Below are 20310 nucleotides of genomic sequence, written 5' to 3' on the forward strand. Positions count from 1 at the left end.
CCCCTCTGCACGGCACGTCCCTTTCCACAGAACTTCCCGTTCCCACAAACGCTCGGGCGCGACACAGGGCTCCCACTGCAGGTGGAGGGTCTGACACCACCTGCCCAGAGCAGCCCCTTTGCAGAGGTCTGAGAACTGTCCTGTTTTTCTTTTTCTTTCTTTTTCTTGGGGGCTGGGAGAGGGTTGAGACAGGGTCGCCAGGCAGGAGTGCAGTGGTGTGACCACAGCTCACTGCAACCTCCGGCCCCTGGGCTGTGCGTAGAGCGAAGGGGCCGCGGGTTCTGCTCTTCCCCAGGAAGGGCCTCCAGCCGCCGCCTCTCTGGGGCCGGCTGTGTTGATCCTGTGACTGAACTGCAGACGTTCTGGAACATGCTGTCGTCAGATCTAAATCCCTCCGTTTCACATTTAAGCAGCCCGGGTGGCTCTGTGTGGGGCCCACCTCGCAGGGTCCCTCCGCAGGCCCCGGGCCCAGAGCCACGAGCGCAGGCTCCTCTCCGTCCAGGCGCCCTGTTTCGGGAAGAGCTGTCTGCAGACGGAAACACCCAGGCTCTCGGGCAGGAGTGTCATCTGGTGGCAGTGGCAGCTTGCCACTGCAGGTGTGAAGCAGTCGAACTGGATTTTAATTTAAGACAGAAGCACTCTCCCCTCCCACCCCACCCCTTCCTCTGGTGACATTTCCGCCATTTCTGGCAGAACAGGAGCTGCTGCAGGTGGGAGCCGTCAGCGACCGGCACCTGGACAGGCTGCGCAGCCGTGCGGGGCCTGCTCCTCCGCATGTCTCTCCGCCAAGGCGTGAGCAGGGCGCTTCCGCGCTCCACCCCCCACTCACACCCACTCTCTGCTTGGAACGCTCCTGCCAGGACGGCCCCGTGCACGCAGGCTGGGGGCTGGATGGCCCACCCTGGGGCGTCCTCGACTGAGGACCAGGAGCTGGCTGTGGCTGACAGCCCCGGGAGCCAGGCAGAGCGTGTGGGGGACGGACGGCCATGCCGGGGCCTTGGGGCCGCCGCACGCGGGCAGAGGGCAGCACCCAGCAAAGGGCAACAGCCCCCAGGTGATTTTGGGGTGGCCCCGTGGCTCTGGGAGGAGACCACGGTGGGGTCTGGGGCCCCTGCGATGTCCGGGAGGTGGAGCCCAGAGAGTAAGAGCTCAGGCGGGTGCCGCAGGTGACCCTCCACACGGGGTGCGGCCAGCTGTGGGTCCCAGGAGAGACGTTCCCGTGGGTGAACCAAACGCTTGCTTCCTGACGGCACCGCACAGCCGTTCACAGAACCGCACGTCCCACCGGCCTGCTCCAGCCACACGTCCAGCGACAGCCATTGCTCCAGCCCTCACGCTGCCCGAGGGGCTCGCGCCGACAGCAGGGCCTGGGAACCCTCAGAAGAGACCGGCGGCTGAGCCGGCCACAGAGGAGGAACAGCTGAGACGAGGACTCGTGACTCCTCGATCTTCCAAAACCTTCTCAGGGTAACGTGATCGAGCATACGTGGTGTCTAGCGTGGATGGTGGCTTCAGAGAAGATAATTTCCTTTTAAATCAAAATTCCACTTCCTAATAATCCCTGAACTTTTCTCTGTGCCTTGAGTTCACTCCTGACAGCAGACTCTCAGGTGCTGAAACCCTCATCGAGACGAGACAACGTCACAGTGACACACGGCTCGGAGCTACTGCCGACTCCTGCAGAAGTGTCTGGGAGTCTGCGCGGCTCTGCGAATCCGCCACACCTGCCCTGGGGGTCAGTGTCAGTGTCCGCGCGGGATGGGTGCGGCCGTGCTAGGTCAGCACTGTTAGCGGGATGCCCGTCCGCAAGGACCCTGCTGTGCTGTCTCGGGCTGTCCCTTGGCCAAGGCCGTAATGGCCACGTCAGAGCTTCCCCAACAGACAGCGCTGCTGGCAGGGGCCGGGTGGGGAACGCCTGGGGAGCGTCCCTTCGTCCTGCTGTCCTGTGAGCAGGTGGAGGACGCAGGGAGGGCGAGGACGGGACAGGAGCGACGTGCAACCGCAAGGGGGGGGGTGCTTCTAGCCCTGCGGCGGGGGCCGCCCGCCCCGCCAGCCGAGACAGGAGCGGCCTACCTTGGTCTCCCTCTCGTTCCCCTCGGCGTGGATGACGTAGGGGCAGCCTTCCTTCTGCGGGTTTTCAGAGACGATGCGCACCTCCACCCCCGGCAGCGGGGTCCCCACGGAACCTAAGGAGGGAAGAGGGGGCGGAGTTAGAGGGGTTTGGAGCAGAGACCCGCACACTGTGCTTACACCCCAGCTGGGCTCCTGCGTGTTCACGCGACGTGCAGGGGCTGCAGGCCGCGTGTGCGAGGTCAGCGAGAGGTGCACGGAGGCCGGGGGACGCTATGGTGACGGCCTGTGGCAACAGCGGCTGGTGGCCACGAGCTCGCCGTGCGCCAGGCAGGTTCCGAACGCTTCACACATCACTTCCCAAGTGATTCCGGAGGCCTCAGGACCAGCCGGTGGGTTCCAGTGTCAGCTCCATGCTTGCTGCACCTGCCTGGCCAGGGAGCGCCGGCACCTCGCCCGGACGACCCCGGGGCCTCTGTGAGAAGGGGACCGACGGTGCCAGGGACGGAGCAGGCTGGAGCAGCATCCGCCCACGGCCCCGGCTCCACGTGGCAGGGGGACCACGTCCTGCACTGTGCTCACTTACCAGGCACCCAAGGTCTGCTCAGTGTATCCGTCCACCTGACCCGTCCCACCGTGGCTGCAATCAGACCTCACACCTGGAAACGTGAGGCCCTGCCCGGCACACGTGAGGGCCGCGGCAGCCTCGCTCTGGCCGTGGCTTGGGCCCCTGGTGGGACAGTGGAGGCTGCTTTCAGACAGTGACCTGGCCGTTTGACACCAGGTGCCAGGCAGGACTCACTGTCACCCAGGCGGGGCGCGGGCCCAGGGCCGCTGCACAGACACTCGTCACGTGAGAATTCACTCCAAGGTCAGGCCCTTTGTCTCAGCTGTCAGGATCCGCGGGCAGCTCCGGGAACGCTACAATCCACGTGGTGTCCTGGGACGTAACCTTGGCGAGGTCTGCCCGCCGGGCCTCGTTTCTGCTGGGACAGCCCCGTCCTGCATGTCTCAGGTCCTGCAGGGGAGGCTGGGCTGAGGCGCCGTGTGCAGTGGGCCACTGTGGAGAGTTCTCTGCGGTTCTGTGGGTGAAGACGCTCGTGCCTCGACCCTGGTCAGAAGTCGTGTCCTGCCCAGTGGTGCAGAGGCCCAGCCTCCTCCCACCCCCTCTTCTTCTTTTTTCTTCTGAAGATTTTGTTTAAATGGAGGTGGAATCCATACAACACGTAATCAACCACTCTAAGTGTGCCACGGATGTCGCGCATCCTCCCCCCCCCACCAGCTCCAGCCTCAGGAAACGCGGCCTGGCAGCCACGTGTCTGTCCCCCGTCCCTGTGGTTCGCTGCTCCGGACGTTTCATCCAAATGGAAGCCCAGGGCAGGTGGCCTCATCCCTTCTTGGCAGCATCTACTGGAAGCCAGAGCAGAGCAGCATGGGACACGCGGTGCGGCTGGGCGGGGGCTCTGTCTCTGGCGCGGTGAGGAGCACACGGCTGCCCGTCAGTGGGGCAGGCCCGGTCGAGCTCTCCGACCTTGAGCCAGCTTCCTGGCTGTGCGCGGAGCATCCCGAGTGTGGCGCTCAGCACCCCACGGACAGGCTTCTGGCTGACCGCAGGGGCTTGTCTTCTGGGTTAAAGGGCCCCTCCTTTCGGAGCCCTCCGTGGTGCTGCCGTTTCGCTCCTGTTCCCCAGACGGCCTGGGCTCGCCGCTCCTGCCCGGCTGGTGAGAATGTGGCGCCGACTTGCCCACGGACCCGGCCAGGGCCACTGCTCTGACTACTGGGACACCAGGCCGCGGTCCACAGAGCTTCCTGCTGCCCTGTTTCATGGCCCAACTGTGGCAGGCAGACCGTGGCTTCAGCTCCTGTGGCTGCAGCCTGTGGTCATCTATGACCCGCGTGCGTGTGGACGGCCCAGGACACAGCGCTAGCAGAGGACAGGAGCACATAAGGTGGGAGAAGAGCAAGGCTGCGTGGCGGGTGGGAGAGCTGATCCCCGCGCCGGCCAGGGCCCGGGTCGCTCTGCTCCTGCCGTGGGCACGAGGTCGGGTGCGGTGCTGGGGGGTGCGTAGCCTGAGCTCCAGGAAACATCCACACAACAACCGACCGATCACCTGCCGACACTGCCGCAGGGTTTCCTAAAGTACCGAGACAAAGAATTCCCTGAGTGTGACTCCCGCCGTGGAGCAGACGCGATTGTTCCATCAGGAAGCTCTTCTCCAACTTGAGTTCGCAACGTTACACAGACGCACTGTCCCTCAGGCACAAACACCTGCCCTGGCTCCTGTTCCCTCCCAGCTCCTGCTTCAGTGGTAGAGCAACACCTGCTTGGGCCTCCGAGCGTGTGCCTGGGCTCCCGGCCCCAGCAGGCCAGGCAGCCGGCTGCAAGCTGCCCCTCGGCCCCGGAACACAAGGAGGACGTGAGACCAATGGGAGTCTCGGGTGGGGAAGGCGCGTGGCCGTCCCATGCTGCCTGGACCCTCTGCAGCGGCCGAGAAGGTTCTGGGACAGTGTCTGGACGCAGCGAGAAGCAGTGACGCTGCGGCGAGAGCCCAAGGGAGCGGCTGCCTGTCGCTGCAGTGGGGACGGCAGCGCTGGCCACAGGCAGGAACGGGCACTGTCATTCTCGTGACAGCCCATCGCTCTTGACACGGCTGTGAGCTCTCCCCAGACAACTAACTGGGCCACGGCCTCCGTCCTGGTGTCTGGTCTCCGAGGCGGGAAGCAGCCGATGGCCAGAGCCCCTGCAATGCTGCGCCTCCGATCTCAGCTCCAGCCAGGGTGCGATGAGGCCAGTGAGTTCGCACACGACCGCCCGTCTCGGGGACGCAGGGAGGCAGACACGGTAACACACGCACCGTTCACCCCCACACGGCTTCTCTCTCTCTCTGGCCCTAACGCCAGCCCAGAGCCAGCAGGGACTGGGAATCAGACCAGAGCCCAGAATGTGAGGAAAACCCGCTTCAACCCTATTGCTCCAGGAACATTGCTCAGGAGACGGCTTTACGGCTTCCAGGCAGCGCACTTGAACGTCCTGTTCAGGCTGGCTCTGCCCCTCTGGCGATTCAGAGAGAAGAAAAAGATCCTGGATGTTTGATTCTGTTCTAGAGAAAAGAGAATGTTCCCAGCCGTCCATGCCTTGTCTTTGATGCCCGAGTAAAACCACAGCCAGTAACTTAAGATTCGAAACTGTCTTCCCCACAAACTCTGAGTGTCCGGGTCTCTGGGCCCTTCCTCAGATAGCAGGGCACAGGGCAGGACAGGCGGGGACCCTCCCGGTGGACGGCCAGTTCCAGGGCAGTTCTGGCCCCACCGCCGGCTTCCTCCTGGGCCTCTGGGCTTCCGTCCTGCACTTCAAAGCCCCCGATGCCAGGCCTCCCAGCTGCTTGGCCCCCTCCCTGCCCCAGGCCCTCCCTGCCCCGGCTCCTGCCCACCCTGGAGGGACCTGAGTCTCGCATTTGCTCTAGTAACTGAGGCCGGGAGGCCACTGTCCAGCTCGTCTGTCTCCAAACCTGGACCGTCTGTTGTGCCGGGTGCTCCCAGCAGTGGGCGTGGCCTGGCTGGGGTGTGAGCCCTGTCTGCACTCACTGGCCACAAGGCCCAGCAGGTCCACAGGGGTGTAAGGGGGTAGGTGGTCCCGCGTCAGGGCTGTCTTGAGAGGTCAGACAAACGAAGCCCACTGAGCACCACGCGCTGCCACGGCATGAACGACGTCATTGTCATGTGCAAACTCTGCTTGGCGTGGTCCCGCTCCACATGCTTCCAGAAAAGGAGGAGACGAAGCCTGGAGCCCATGTTGCTCCTTTAACGCTCGCTGGGATGAATCCCCCTGACGACGGCGCTGGCCTGTGCTTGGACCTGGGGTTCTGCGCAGCGCACTGTGTCCGGGTTCTGCTGCGCAATCTGCTCCAAGAGGCAACGCTCCAGACAAAACCTCCCCATCCCACTAACTAGGAAGGCGATGGGAGAGACTCAAGTCTGACTTCTAACCCCCAGCTTCCCTCCACCAGACGACGTCGGCGCAGCGGGAGGGCGGGTGCGACGGCCTCGCAGGGGCGTGGGGAGCGGTGGGACCACCCGGCGCGGACGGTGGCTCCCAGCCGGAGAGTGTGCTCGAGTCCTCACCGCCCACACGGACCCCTCCTCACAGTGACACCCCAGACTCGACCTCTCCTGCCCCTCGGCCCCCCCCGCAGGGGACCCAGCTCTCCAGGCGGCTGCCACGCCACGGGCTCTCCCCACGGCAGCCACGGCCTCACTGCCGTGGGCCACGCTATTCTGCTCAGGACGCCCTGCCCAGGCAGCGACCTCCCTTCACCTCAAAATAGACCTGGCGGCCCCGACGCCCCCCAGGCCCTGTGAGGGGCCCTCACCGACTGGCCTCCCCACCCTTGCCGGCCCCCAGCAATACGCCCGCACCCACCTCAGCGCGGGCACCTGCCGGCCCCTGCCTGGACTCCGATGCCCACAGGAGGCCCCCGCCACTGCTGTGTCTGCAGTGGGCAGCGGCCCTCGAGGCGTTCTGCCCTGAGAACACGTGCCAACACCTGTGCCCTGGGCGCCCACCTTTCCCGGGAGCCTCCCCGGGTAATGCAGGCAGGCACCTGTGTGAAGGGCACCCTTCCCCCCAGCCCTGGACACCTGCCCAGAGGGGACAGGTCGTAGCAGATGGCGAGGGCCCCAGAGGGCTCTCCTGGTCTGCTGGCCTGTCCCGGGGGGCCGAGACTGGCCCACCTGAGGGCTCAGAGCAACGTGGGGGAGGGGCGCCGCTGCGGGAACTGCTCCTACCTGGCACGCGTGCTGCGGTCAGGGGGCCAGACAGGGCCATGCCGACCTCCGTCATCCCGTACCTCTCCAGCAGGGTGTGCCCCGTGATGTCCTTCCACTTCTCCAGCACGGGGAGGGGCAGGGCGGCCGAGCCCGAGACCATCAACCTACGCGGCACAACCAAAGGCAGCCTTAGCTTCTGAGAGGGCGCGGCCCTTGTACGCAAAGATGACGCTTCGCTGTACGTATCAGTACAATAAAACACAGACCACGTAAGGCGTCCTTCACTCAGCATCACTATACTTTTACTTTTTTCTTTTTTAACTAGAGACGAAGTCTCGCTCTTGCTCCATCTGGTCTTGAACTGCCGAGCTCAGGTGATCCTCCTGCCTCGGCCTCCCAGAGTGCTGGGATCACAGGCCTGAGCCACCTTGTCTGGCCAATATATTTTTAAATTCTTGATAAAAACTGTAGTGTACTAAAACTTAACTTCATTTTTTGGAAAATAATTTGTTGTGTATATTTTAGAATGAAAATAGGTCTTCAAAAAGGATGAATGGTTAATTAAGGCAAAAATATTTTTAGAGTCCTTGGTAGCGCTCCTTCGCAAATAATTAATACGCTGTTCACAAACCATCCTAAAAAACAGCAATAATGGCACTAATGAAGACGACACCCTCAGTTTATGGACAAAATGCTCCCACGGTGAGGAGCTGGGAGCCAGACACACCCGGGGAGCTGAGCGCCGCAGAGCCAGTCGACACGCAGGGAGGCTCGCGGGCCAACAGCGAGGACAAGGACGTTTACGTCATGTCTGTGAGCTCCTGCCCTCCTCTCCTACGGCACGTCACTTGGGCACCACACGCAGAAGGGAAGACCCTTATGTCTGAGTCTGAGCCGAGTGGCGCCAGCCACTGTCTCTCCTCTCCTCTGCCCCCGCCACGGCCAGACCAGCTGACCTCTCCCCACCTGTCACCGGAAACCCCCGATGCTCCCTCACTGCCTCGCTCTTGCCTTGGTTCTTTAGATGCGGCAAAACGTGCTACTGAGCACTGGACGCCCCGTCGGCCCTGCCCAGTCCCAGGCGTGGCCACAGAGGGTGGGTCCCTCCCTGGACTCTCGGGGAGGTGGCCGGAACAGCCAGGTCGGAGCACGGGCCGAGTTCCCGCAGGATGTTGCTACGGACAAGGAGCAGAGCGATGGCACGTGGGCAAAAACACCCTCCCCAGCACTCGTCTCGATGACCCAGAATTCACTCCGGGAACGAAGGTGCTTCCTCCTGCTTCTGCTGAGGTCCAGGGACCCAGGTGTGTGCAGCGGCATGGCAGCCACAGGACATCGCACAAAGCGCATCTGAACTAGACTCAGTTCCCTGGCGAGAGCCTGTTCACTTCCTGCTGGGTGCCTGCCCCGCACCTCTCCCGCGTGCAAAAAAGGAAAACATCCCACCCGGGCCTCTGCTGGTAACGCAGGTCTGTCAGGTGTGTGGGGCTTCACGGAGCTACACGCTTGTGCCTGCGCTTCCCAGTTAGTGGATCACACGTCCATCAAAAGAGGGAGGAGAAACCCACCGTGTCTGCAGGTTCATCAGGGAATGCAGAGCAAACTGCGCCACTGACCGACCCAGAGACTCGGCTCGGCGCTGCGAGGAGAGGTGCTCACGCTGGAGGCAGGGCAGGGGCAGCACGTGAGGGAGAGGGACACACAGCAGACAGGAGCCGGGACGCGGGCAGACAGGTCAGCCGTTCCCTGTCCTTACCCTGGTCCCACCACAGTGCAGGTAGAGACAGACAGAGACACAGACAGACAGACAGAAAGGTAGAGAAACAGACAGAGACATGAAAGCCAGAGAGACAGACGGGGAGGTCGATGGAGAGAGAGAGACACAGATAGATACAGATACACAAAACAAACGGATGGAGAGAGATACAGACAGAATACAGACAGCCGGAGGTACAGACATAGAATACGGACAGACGGAGGTAGAGACACAGAATACAGACAGACGGAGGTAGACGCAGAATACAGACAGACGAAGGTAGAGACCTAGAATACGGACAGAATACAGATATATACGGATCGATAGAGGTGTATGGATATATCATTAGAGGAGATGAAAAACACCACTTCCTAAAACTCAGTAGCACTGAGTCATCAGAAGTGAGTTGCACAAGCTGATCCTCAAGACTTTCTGAGTAGCAAAGTGGGCTCTTTTCATTTACCTAATTTTTTCTTCACAAACTGCACGCACGAAATCTCGGACGTGTGGCTGGGTGAAATGTTGGTCATAGTAATCCATCAGTTTGCTGTATATTGTAGGCACTGCCATAAATACATTAATCCGCGGAGTTTCAGAACTTAAGAACTTTTCCCAAACCTAAAGCGAAGAAAGGAAGTGTCCAGTCAGAGACCAGGTGTGTCCCGGTCCCTGGCAGCGTTCAGAACGGGAGCCTTTCCTTACCGTGAGACTGAAGAGTCCCCACGGCCCTGGCTGAAAGGGGTGTCTCAGGCCACTGACCCCTCCCTGGGGCCCACCCTGTAAGGGACACCGTGCCTGGCCTGTGGGGAGGAGCAGCGATCTGACGGGCAGATGCTATTATCACTCCCAAATTAGAGTGATTCAAGCTAAAATCCTCTTTATCAAGACTGTCAAAAAAAAAAGTGAACCAGCGAGCCGGAGCCCAGGGGAAAGACTCGCGTGCGTATTTCTGGCAGAGCCTGCAAGTCAGCAGTGAACAGACAGCCCAGCTAAACACGGCACGGGACTTGAAGAGGCGAGCCATGAAAGGACACACGTGAACGACCAATGAGCAGGTGAGAAGTGTCCAACACCATCTCTCATCAGAGAAACGCAGATTTTATAACGACAGCGAGACAGTGTCACGCACATGCCAGCGGGACCCCGCTCAGACACGCGTGTGCAGCGACAGCTGCTCTCACACGCTGCCCAAGGCACTGAGAAACGGACGACACCTCGAGAATAGTTTGGTTGTTTCCTACAAAGTCAAACAGATGCTGAGCGATGAGCCAGCGATGCCACCCTGGGCGTCTACCCAGAAGAAACGAAATGGCCCGTCTGCAGAGAGACTCGTGTGCGAATGTTCTAGCAGCTTTATGCGGAAAGCCACAAGCTGGGAACGACCCGGACCTCCGTCGACAGTGGAGGGGAGGCGCCGCCGCAGGACTCAGGAAAAGGGACTCATTTCTGACACATGCATTTTGTACAGTTCTGGATAAATTTTGAGATTCTGAATAAATCTTAAAAACGTGTCAGTGAAAGAAGCAAGACGCGAACTCTACGGTTCTGTCTAAACGAAGGCCGAGAAGGAAACTGACTCAGGGTAATGAAAGTCGGAGGGGCGGCCGTCACAGCGGGGGCGCTGACTGGAGCAGCGGCGAAGGAGCGTCGCGGGCGAGGGCGGTGTTGTGCCCTGGGGGGGAGCACAGCCGAGCCACCGACACGCTCCAACGGCACGTCAACTCCAGGGACCCCACGTCGCTACGCCCAAGTAAAGGGAAACGGAAACACACAACCCCAAACACACCCGCCGAGGTGGCCAAAGCAGCAGGACGGACAACAGCGAGTGCGGGTCAGGACGGAGCAGCTGGATCCCACACTTTGTTGGCAGGAACATGAAACAGGCACCCGCGTCGGGGACCCTGGCAGTTCCAACCAGGAGCATTCGAGAGCTGGGTACCCTGCCTCTCGCCCCGACGGCATTCATGGGTGAGCAGCTGTCCGGTTTGCGTGGCTGGTGTGGCTGACCCTGCACGCAGAGCTGCGGGATGAAACTGCTCCCTTAGGAGTCCTGGTGACACCCTGCACGGCCTGGCCCCGTCACTCACGACAGTGACCCATCTCCCACGCTCAGCGTCATGCCCCACCGCCTGAGCCCTTCCAGCAGCCTGTGTGCAGTGTCACCATCTGCTCGCAGCGGGACCACCCACAGGGTGCGGCTGCCTGGCCAGGGGCGTCTTCGCTTGCCCGGTTCTTTATTCTGCTCTCCAAGGCCTTGTTTTAGCGCCATGCACGCTCAGAAGGGGCAAGAAAACTGGCGCAGACACGACGGCACCACTCCCGGGCTGCATAGGCAGGAGAGGAGGGAGGACGGCCCGAGGAAGCCGCCCCTGCACCCCAGGACTTGCAGTCTCAGCCAGGCCTCCGCGAGCAGCACTCATGTGGGCCCCACAAGGCCCCCAGAGCTGTGGAGGGACAGAGCGCACGCACAGTCGGACGGCAGGGACAGCACAGGCGGACGAAGGACGCTGACCTCTCCTCCTCGTCACGGACAGCACCTGACTCCCAGCTGCTGCTGCGGGAGCCACTCCCAGCTGAGAGGGCCTGGCCGTGTCCAGAGTTGACCTAAATGACCACAGAGGGCACCTGCCGTCCTAGAGCGAGGCGCTGAGAGCTGAGAGCCACGTTCTCCCTCCACGACACGCGACACACCGCCGGACCCCCAAGGACTGCGAGATCTCGGAAGCCCTGCACGCCGTGGCTTGGATGCTTGGCCCCTCCAAACCTCATGTGGAAACTGATCCGTGTCGGCAGTGGGCCTGGTGGGGGGTCTGGGTCGTGGGGGCAGATCCCTCAGGACTGGCTGGGCGCCCACGCTGAGGGGGAGGTGGGGAAGCTGTTCGGCAGGGGACGCTGGGGGACTGTCGGGGAGGCCCTGGCTCTCTGCGGAAGGGAGGTCTGCCTGGCAGGGAGTGGACACACCAGGCTCCTGTTTTGGCTTTGCCAGTGGCCCGGCCCTTAGGGGTCAGCCCAATGCCCAGGGTGACGGGTCTCTCTGCTCCGCTCCGAGTCTCTCGGCACAGCAGGTCCTCTCTGAGCACACCCGTCTGCCGTGGCCTTGTCAGGAGAAGGGTGGCACACCAGTTCCAGTGACAGACAAGTCACACAATCCCGTAGGTGCCTGCTGCTCAGAGAAGTGCCCAGACCGGAGAGGGCCTTGCCCGGCAGCAGGGTGGAAATGCAACGCGCGGCCGGCCGGCAGCGAGCGAGGGCCTAACTGCGCGCAGGAGAGATGGTGGCTGGTTGGGCAGCACGTGGACGCTGGGGAACGCCCAGGAAGACAGAATTCCAGTCATAAAATCTGACGCACAAACCCCTATAGGTTGTTCTCTTTTCCTGTGGACGCTCACTTTTCTAAAATTCACTCTCTCAGAGCACCTGAGCCAGAACTGGTGCAGGCGCAGCAACGCCAAACCCATCGCGCTTCCTCACCGCCAAGACTCGGGGTGGACGCCATGATGGCGGGGACCTCCACACGCCAAGGACAGACTCTGCCACTCCCACACGACATCTCCCTCGGCCCGAGACACCACACGCCATCAACGCGGCAGGAGATGGCGGCCTCGCCTGAGCACAGACCCGGGTCCTGCTGTCCGGGCCTCTCACAGACGTGCGCAAACCCTGGGTTTTTCACTTCCAGGGAAACCGGTGATGGATTTTGAGTGGTGAACTGTGTGTGTTTATGCGTCACCTTGTGCCTCAGAAGAGATCAAACAAATAACATCCCCACGTGATTTAAGGGACCTTCCCACCAATGCCTGCTGCACGCGTCTACACAGTCACGCCACGTTCGAGTGAGGCACGGCAGTCTGCAGAGGGGAGCGAGCAAGCGCTTCAGACACCCGGGCCCGGGGACCGGGCACCTGCGGAAACAAAGTGATGAGTGTTCTTCACTCACTCGTTCTCACGCCCATCAGGGGCGGCTGACCCCAGCCTGCCGCAGGCGCTGGAGTCCTCTGTGCACAGCACAGACCTGTGCGCCCCTGGGCGGCGTTCGGGGGGAGAGAACACGCAGGACAAATCGCAGACTCCACCCCATGCTCCGAGGGGACGGCTGCTGGGATGAACAGCCAGGCGCGGTGAGGGCTGCAGTGGAACAGGGAAGCCGGGGCCTCCTGAGAAGGGAAACGGCGGCCCACACTCGCAGAGGGGAGAAGCAAACCCAGTGCGGGCGGTGTGCCCGGCAGGGACCAGGCCAAAGCGCCGAAGGCGGGGTGAGAGGTGGGGAGAGGCACAGTGCGCAGGGCCGCCCCAGGGACCAGGCCTGGGCCAGCGTGTGGGAGGCCGGCTTCTCCGTCCCTGCTGGATTCTGTGGCTGCCTAGCCCGCGGTGCACCTAGCCACATCTCTCGGGGCGTGTCCCACTGCCGAAACAGGAACTAGGAAATCTGGACTAACGCAACGTCCGCTAGACATGTTGGCTGTCGGGGCTCGGACTCCCTGGGTTCCTGATCCAGATTTCCTGGGGCTCAGGGCGGGAAGTGGGCGGCTCCCTCTCTCTCCGTACAGTGGGGTCACAACTCTTATGCTGTTATAATTGCTCTATCGTATTATTAGCTGTTAATCTCTCACTGTGCCTGTTCATAAGTTAGACCTTATCCTAAGTACGTACAGGAAAGAGCAGTGTCACAGGGCTTAGTACTATCCGTGGCTCCAGGCACCCACCGGGGTCCCGGAAGGTCTCTCCCGTGGATAAGGGGGGACAACCGTGCACCGGAACAGGCGTCTGGCCCGAGGCGGCGCGGGGAGCCCCGTCCCTGACTCACCAGCTGGGCACTGAACTCGGGCAGCATCACGCAGGTCGCCCCCACCCAGAGTGGGCAGAGCAGTTTGTTGACTACGCCGTGGAGGTGGTGCAGCGGGAGCACGTGGAGGATGGCGTCGTCCTTCGTCCACGCCCACTTGTGGACCAGCCCGGTCACCTGCAGGGACAACGGCACAGCCTGGAGCAGGAGCGCGAGGCCGCTGCTGCCGCACCATGTGCAGACCCAGCTGTGGGCCGCGCACTCCCAGCCGAGGGGAGGGACAGCAGAGAGCCGGCGGCCAGAGGTGAATTTCAGCACCGCCACGGGCTCCGCCCCGCCCAGGCCTGGGGCCCTGCATCTGTCTGTGCTGGGCTCCCGCTGACTTCTCCCCGGAGGCAGGGCCTGGGCACCCCCTTGGCTCTGCCGAGAAGCGGAGTGAGACAGGCCCATCTGAGTCCCCTGTGAAGTCAGACTGAGGATGCCCCATGGAGCAGCAAGCGGGATTCGCATGTCCCTCGGGACGGAGGAGTCCTGAGGCCTCTCTGGCCGCCTCTCCAGACAAGCCCCTCCCAGGAGGTGAGCACACAGGAAGCGCGGCTGTGCACAAACGCAACCTGCTTTCAGGCTGCCCAAATAAATCCTGGTTTTAGGTCCTAATCCCATATGCAGGGTATGTGGCTGGTCTCTTTAAATCACCCCACATCGTACATAGCCGTCCTTCTGACCTGAACACGCCACCCAGTCCTGGTGGGGCCACTCAGGGGACCCCGCGTCCCTCTATACCTGGTGCTCCACCCGTGACCCCTGCCTCCTGCGTCCGTCCGGCTGGTGGCCACACCCTATGGCCAGCTGTCGCCAGGCATCCCACACAGGGTCGTAGGGCGGTGACCGCCGCAAACGGCCCTACAATGAACAGGAAAGCGCTTCCGGCCTTGAGACCCGGCCCAGACTGATGCCATCGCGGCGTGGGAAGGAGGCGGCAGACCCCACTGTGGGCGCAGCTCTGGCCCGGCCCCGACACTCACCACGGCCGCGACGTTGCGGTGGGTGCTCAGCACACCCTTGGGCCTGCCCGTGCTGCCGCTCGTGTAGATGAGCATGGCGCCCCGGTCTCTCCACTCCCGCTCCTGCACCTGCCCCTCTGCCGGCTCCCCTGCCGCCCCCTCGTAGACGGCGGGCGTGAGAGGCAGGAGCGGGACCCCCAGCTTCCGGACCACTGGGCTCAGGCGCCCCACGTGCTCCGGGCCGGCCAGGACCACGGAGCTCCGGGAGTCCTGGATGAAATACTCCAGCTGGGCCTCGGGGTGCTTCCTGTAGAGGGGAACTGCGATGCCGCCACTCATCCACGAGGCCCACTGGGCGACCACGTAGGAGACATCGTTGGAGCACAGGAAGGCGACCCTCTCCTCACGGAGGTCCCCGCCGACACACCCGCGGAGCCTGCAGATCTCCTGGGACAGGCGAAGGCTGCGGCGGTACAGGTCCCTGTACGTGTGGCTGCCGTGCTGATCGACGACCGCGACTCTGTCCCCAAAGGCCAGTGCTCGGGCGAACACCGGCGCAGCCCTGTCTGCGCAGACCGCCGGGGCTGTGTGCAGGAGGCCGCTTCCTCTGTGTCTCACCGGAGCTGGCCGGCCGGAGGACAAGGCACAGGCCAGGCGCCGGAGGGACAGCGCCACGTGGGGGGCCATCGCAGCAGCAAACATCCCCCTGGCGTTCCCTGGGGCAGCGCTGGAGAAGAGAGAGGCACAGCACGTTAGTGCCCACCTGGGCCTGTCCCAGATACCAGGTCATTAACTAGGAAATGTCCGATTTCAAATCGAAAGTGCAGTTTACTATCTCAGACAAAAAGCGGTACAATTAATCAAAGTATGTGCATAAACTATTGACACCGTTTTGCCATCTTAACAGTAGCTTGTTTATGCCAGCAGTGAAGAAGCCTGGAGAGCGAGTGGTGATGAAATCTCGAAAGGCGTTTTCCACAGCTTGTTGAGAACTGAATATTTTTCCAGGCAAGAAGTGTCCAGAGCCTGGAAGAAGTGGTCATCAGTTGGTGCAAGAGCTGGTGAATACGGTGGACGACAGAGAGGTTCCAAGTCCAGCCTCTGTAGTGTGAGCAGCGTTGTTTGTGCGACATGTGGTCCAGTGTTGTCTTGCAAGAGGACTGTCCTGTCTCTATTGACCAATCTCGGCTGCTTAATCTTAATCACAAGTGTCCCCATCATTTCATCCAACCGGCTGCAGGAGACATCTGCTGTCATCAACTGACCAGGTTTCATGAAGCTGTAGTGGGTGATACCAGCGCTGGACCACCAGGCAGACATCATTGGTTTTTTTGATAAATATTTGATTTTGGACTGTGTTTTGGCACTTCATCTTTATCTGACCCCTGTGCCGAACGCCTGCAGTTGTCAAGAAGAATCTGTTTTTCATCACACATAACAATACGGTGTAGAAGTGGCTCCTCTTTATGCCATGACAGCAAAGAAAGGCAAGTTTCGAGATGACTTCTCTTCTGATGCTCGTTTAATTTGTGTGGAACCCATCTATCCAGCTTCTTTACCTTGCCCAGTTGTTGCCAATGGTCCAATATTGCTGGAATAGTAACATCAAACCTTGCTGCTACCTCACCTGTAGGTTGAGGTGGATTCGCTTCCACTACAGCTTTCAGCTCTTCGTTACCCACTTTGATCTCAGGTTGCCCATGTGGCTCATTTTCAAGATTAAAATCACCAGAATGGAACTTCTCAAACCATCGACGTACCGTGCGTTCATTAGCCACATCCTCCCAAACACTTCTTTGATATTTTGAGCTGTCTGCGCTGCACTGGCTCCACAATGGAACTCATATTAAAAAAATAACACGAATTTTTGACTTATCCATGGTTTCATAAAAATTGCTCTAAAAAAAATTTGAAAGATAATCACAAGCCAAACTGTGCATCTGAAAGACTGAGGACGTACCTTCACAATAAAAATAAAAACAAGAAGTATCAAAGTGAAATGTCAGAGATATCAACTGCCTTAGTGCTTAAGGAAATCGGACATTTCATACTTAATGACCTAAATTCCCAGATGACGTCTGCGCAAGTTTCAGTCGTAAGGTGACATCTCACACGTGAAATGCTCACACTTACGTAACATAACACCTTTGAAATCCAAATGTCCAACATCCCAGCTTTTTATTTAACCTCATTAGTTTAAGGATTTCAAAACCATATGGGGTCTAAACACCATAAAATAAACCAGGTAAAACCAAGGAGAACCAAATAAATCCAATGTACTTAAGGTAAATTCTGAACAGAGGGCGGATGTTCGATTCCAAACTAAATGACAACTTTGCGACAAGGCCAAGAACCTCCTCTCCTTCGACACCACAGGGCAGGGACGGCCCCCACCCCCACCCCCACGCTGAGTCTCGGGGGGACTGTTTATCCACGTTCAGAATGTTCTTTCTCTGGGAAATCCTCACTTTTCTTTCGTTAACTTGCCGGGGGGAAAACTAATGTGTTATTGTTCGTTGTACATACTAAACAGTTTTGCTCTCTGCTCCTAATTTAAAAAACAGATTATACACAACACTTTACAATTATCTAACAAAACAAACAAACTGCACAACAATAAAGACTGTCAGAACCAAATTATGTTTTGTGCTGAGCCTCCCCGGGAGGTGTGGGAGGGGGGATGAATGCAGGCAGGACCTCAGCCGCCCAGGACCACGCAGGCCCCGGGATCACCCAGCCGGGGACCCGTAAGCTTCTGGGGTCTCAGGGAACAGGCACCTGCGGCCCCTCGCCCAGGCTTCAGCAGCTCCGGCCACCACAGGGAGCCGTACATTACGACGCGGGGAGGGGACAGTCAGCAAAGGGAAAAGGAACACAGGGAGGACCCCACCCCACCCCCCACTTCCTCCCTCCCTTGCCAGGGCTTCTGCCAATTGGGAGAGGGCTTGTCAGCTTCAGAGGGACCAGAAAACCTTGCTCGTGCCTTTAGCACAACCCCAAAATTAAGAATGTCGTCATAAACCCTAAATTCACAACGGGACACCCAGGGCAGAAGGGACAGTACAGACGGGACCTGAGGGGCGAGTAGCAGCCAAGTCAGTGTCATCTCAGCACCGATGACGGGGACGAGGAAAGTCCTCCCATCTAAGGCTGTGCTCACATGGGGATGTCTGTGGAACAGATGCCAGGAAGTGGCATTGCTGGGCCCCCTTCAATTTTGGCAAATATTGCCAAAGTCCCTCCAAAGAGGTCCTGATTTATTCTCCCACCAAGCGTGTGGGAAATGGGTATCCCCATCAAACCAGCCTTTAAATCTCTCAGGTATGAGACCCTGAACCACTCGATCATAAATTCTTTCAGTACAGAGCTCAAGTCTTCAAGGTCATCTGGATCAGGGCCCCACCTTGAACAAGCAAAAAAAATCTGCCCAGGGCAGATGGCTGTGAATGCCTCCAGGTCCAGAGAGAGCCACAGCTCCCGCAGAGAGAACCCCACCCTCTAACCACGGGGACCCCTTTGATCATGGGGCTCCCCTCACCACCGGCAGTACAGCTTGGAGTGACACTGCCCACCAAACAAAGGCCATTCAGTCAGAGGTTTCCATCTTAATCAACCGACTTCATGCCCCTGTCACTCAGCACACTGAGCCCCCTGAGGTGAGCAGTGTCACCACGGGGCTGCGTGCAAGAACCTGTCAAAGCTAAGGAATGTCCGTGAGCCTGGACGGCCTCTTCTTGGTAAAGACATCACGTCCTCTAGGATTGAGGAACCAATGAACACAGCTGCTCTCCGATTCCCCCAGGAAGGAGGCGAAACCCCAAGTCGGAGACCTGGGTAGAGGCCCCTCAGTGCTGTAAGCACCAGATTCTCAGATCAGACCAAGACACGGGACCTCTCCGGAAATCACGTCCCCCACCAGGAGCAGTGTGTCTTCTCTGTCTTAGCCAGGACACTGCTAAGAGCAGAGTTTAGAGTCAACGCAGACCTGGACCTCAATGATCATTCTTTTTATCCTAGTTTTTTCACCTAAGCCTTCACTATAAGGCGGGATGAGGACAAGACCTGCCTCACAGAGAGCAGGTGCTTGGGTGCACACCGAGTGGTGCACAAACAGCCCCGAATCACTGCGGACGCCCGCCACCAAGCATAAGACACAAATTACCTGATAAGAACGATACTTGCATTCAAACGAAGGGGGCTGGTTTCGAAATGAATCAAATGGCACCTGATCTACCCAACACACCTGACCCAGCCAACCTCAGAATTTGAGTGCAAAGAGGACACCAGCGCTTCCTCTCGCCTGCGACCTTGACCAGGGTGAGGGGCAGCGGCCTCTCCCTGTGGTGCAGGGTCTGCACCTCTACATGTCTGTGGTCTGGGGAGTTGTTTCCAAAATTGTATTTTTAAGTAACAGACATTCATGTTGCATTCGTGAGCGGTACTTTCAAGTAAAAAAAAAAAAAACCAAAAGGGAAAAACACATGCTGGAAACCCATATCCATTTTAGGAAAAAAAAATACCATTTAGAAAATATAATCCCAAACCCACAGTTTAATCCACCAATTCTGTCTCGAAGAGGAGACTGAGAGGCAGCAGGGAGGCTTCGTCCTACAGCAGCACAGAACACCGGGCCCTGCCATGTGCCACACCACGCAGGTCACGTCTCTGCTACAAACCTCCCGGTGCCCCGCGCTCTGGTCCTGGACCCTGCATTGGGCACCTGCGCGCCACACGCCAGGTCTCAGCCTTGGGCCCCTGTCACCGACATCGCCACTGCTAGGCGGAGAACTCAACAATGCCCCAAACGCACAGTTCTTGTTCCACTGCTAAACACCCTCTTCCTTTTTGGCAAATTCCCAATCATCCTTCCAGGCCCAGCCTAAATACCACCTCCTCTTCAAAGCCACCGCTCTCTCCGGGGAGTGGCTGCTGGCCCAGCCTTCAAAACAGCCCGCGCTGACCTGCCCTTGCTTGTCCCCAGGAGCCACCCGCCCCCAGGCCGCTGCGAACCTCGAACCCGTGCCCCCGGGCACCGGAGTAAACAAATAAAACGGGGCGGGGGTTCTTCCAGGATGGCTTCCGCAGGCCCAGTGAGAAATGGAAACGAACTTATTTTAGACAGAACAGAAAAGCTTTCACTCTGATGACGACTGACGGGGCCAGCGTCGCCGCCAGGGGGGCACCTGCGGGACATAGCGGCAGCCGCAGCCCAGGACGGACAACAACCCGCCGGGCGGGCGCGCCAGCTAGCGGCGGGGCCGATGTCCAGACCCCGTCTGCCCGGCCGGGGCGGAGGACCAGGAGGGGCGGCCCCGCGACGGCCGGGGCTGGGCTGGGAGTCTGCGCCTGAGGGCGGGGAGGCGGGGGCGCGCGTGGGGGCCGGGAGCGCGTTCGGGGAGGCGGGGGCGCGCGTGGGGGCCGGGAGCGCGCTCTACCTCACCGGCTGGTCCTTCTCGTCCTCCGCCGCCGCTGCGCGCTCGCCGGGGTCGGGCAGGGGTCAGGCCGGGGTCAGACCGGGGACAGGCCGGGTCGGACCGGAACTGCGTCCGACGCCCAACAGCGTCCCCCGCGCGAAGCGTCCGGCGCCCAAGCGCGTCCCCCCGGGCGCGGCGCCGCGGCGGCGGGTTCCGGGCCGGCCCGGCCGTCGGTTCTGCCCCACCCCGGTGCGTTGTGGCCCCGCTAACTTTGTCGGGCACGCTGGCTCCGGCTCCAGACCTCTGCTCCGCGTCACAGGCAGCCTGTCCCATGAGATGTGGCCGAAACGACCGGCAGAACAAGCGCAGGGGACCGTAGGAGCGAGAACTCTGAAACAACCCGCTAATGTCCTCACAGAGCAAGGAACAGCGTAGCCCCTGCCAGTAAGGACACGACGCCCCAAGGAGGAACATTCCAGTAACACAGGAGGCCATGGAGATTGAGAGTACAACAGT

The 20310-nt window shown here is 60.1% G+C and overlaps 1 protein-coding gene across 3 annotated transcripts in view; it reads right to left on the minus strand.

Moving 5' to 3' along the window:
• The window catches only part of ACSF3 (acyl-CoA synthetase family member 3), a 39307-nt gene extending 19420 nt beyond the window's left edge, over positions 1–19887 (minus strand). The window contains exons 1-6 of one of the 3 annotated variants that reach the window (XM_012657191.1): positions 19821–19887; positions 14402–15107; positions 13398–13553; positions 9057–9211; positions 6856–7001; positions 2074–2186 (exon numbers count right to left, since the gene is read on the minus strand). In XM_012657191.1, the coding sequence (XP_012512645.1) occupies positions 2074–2186; positions 6856–7001; positions 9057–9211; positions 13398–13553; positions 14402–15082 (1251 nt within the window). In that variant the 5' untranslated portion in view covers positions 15083–15107; positions 19821–19887. Of the gene's footprint in view, positions 1–2073; positions 2187–6855; positions 7002–9056; positions 9212–13397; positions 13554–14159; positions 14185–14401; positions 15108–19815 lie in introns of those variants that run through there. The other 2 variants (XM_012657190.1, XM_012657192.1) reach the window with 2 other exon arrangements.
• Positions 19888–20310: the final 423 nt, after the last annotated feature.

This window comes from Propithecus coquereli, unplaced genomic scaffold (assembly GCF_000956105.1).
Source record: "Propithecus coquereli isolate 6110/MARCELLA unplaced genomic scaffold, Pcoq_1.0 Scaffold531, whole genome shotgun sequence".
Taxonomy (NCBI): Eukaryota; Metazoa; Chordata; class Mammalia; order Primates; family Indriidae; genus Propithecus; species Propithecus coquereli.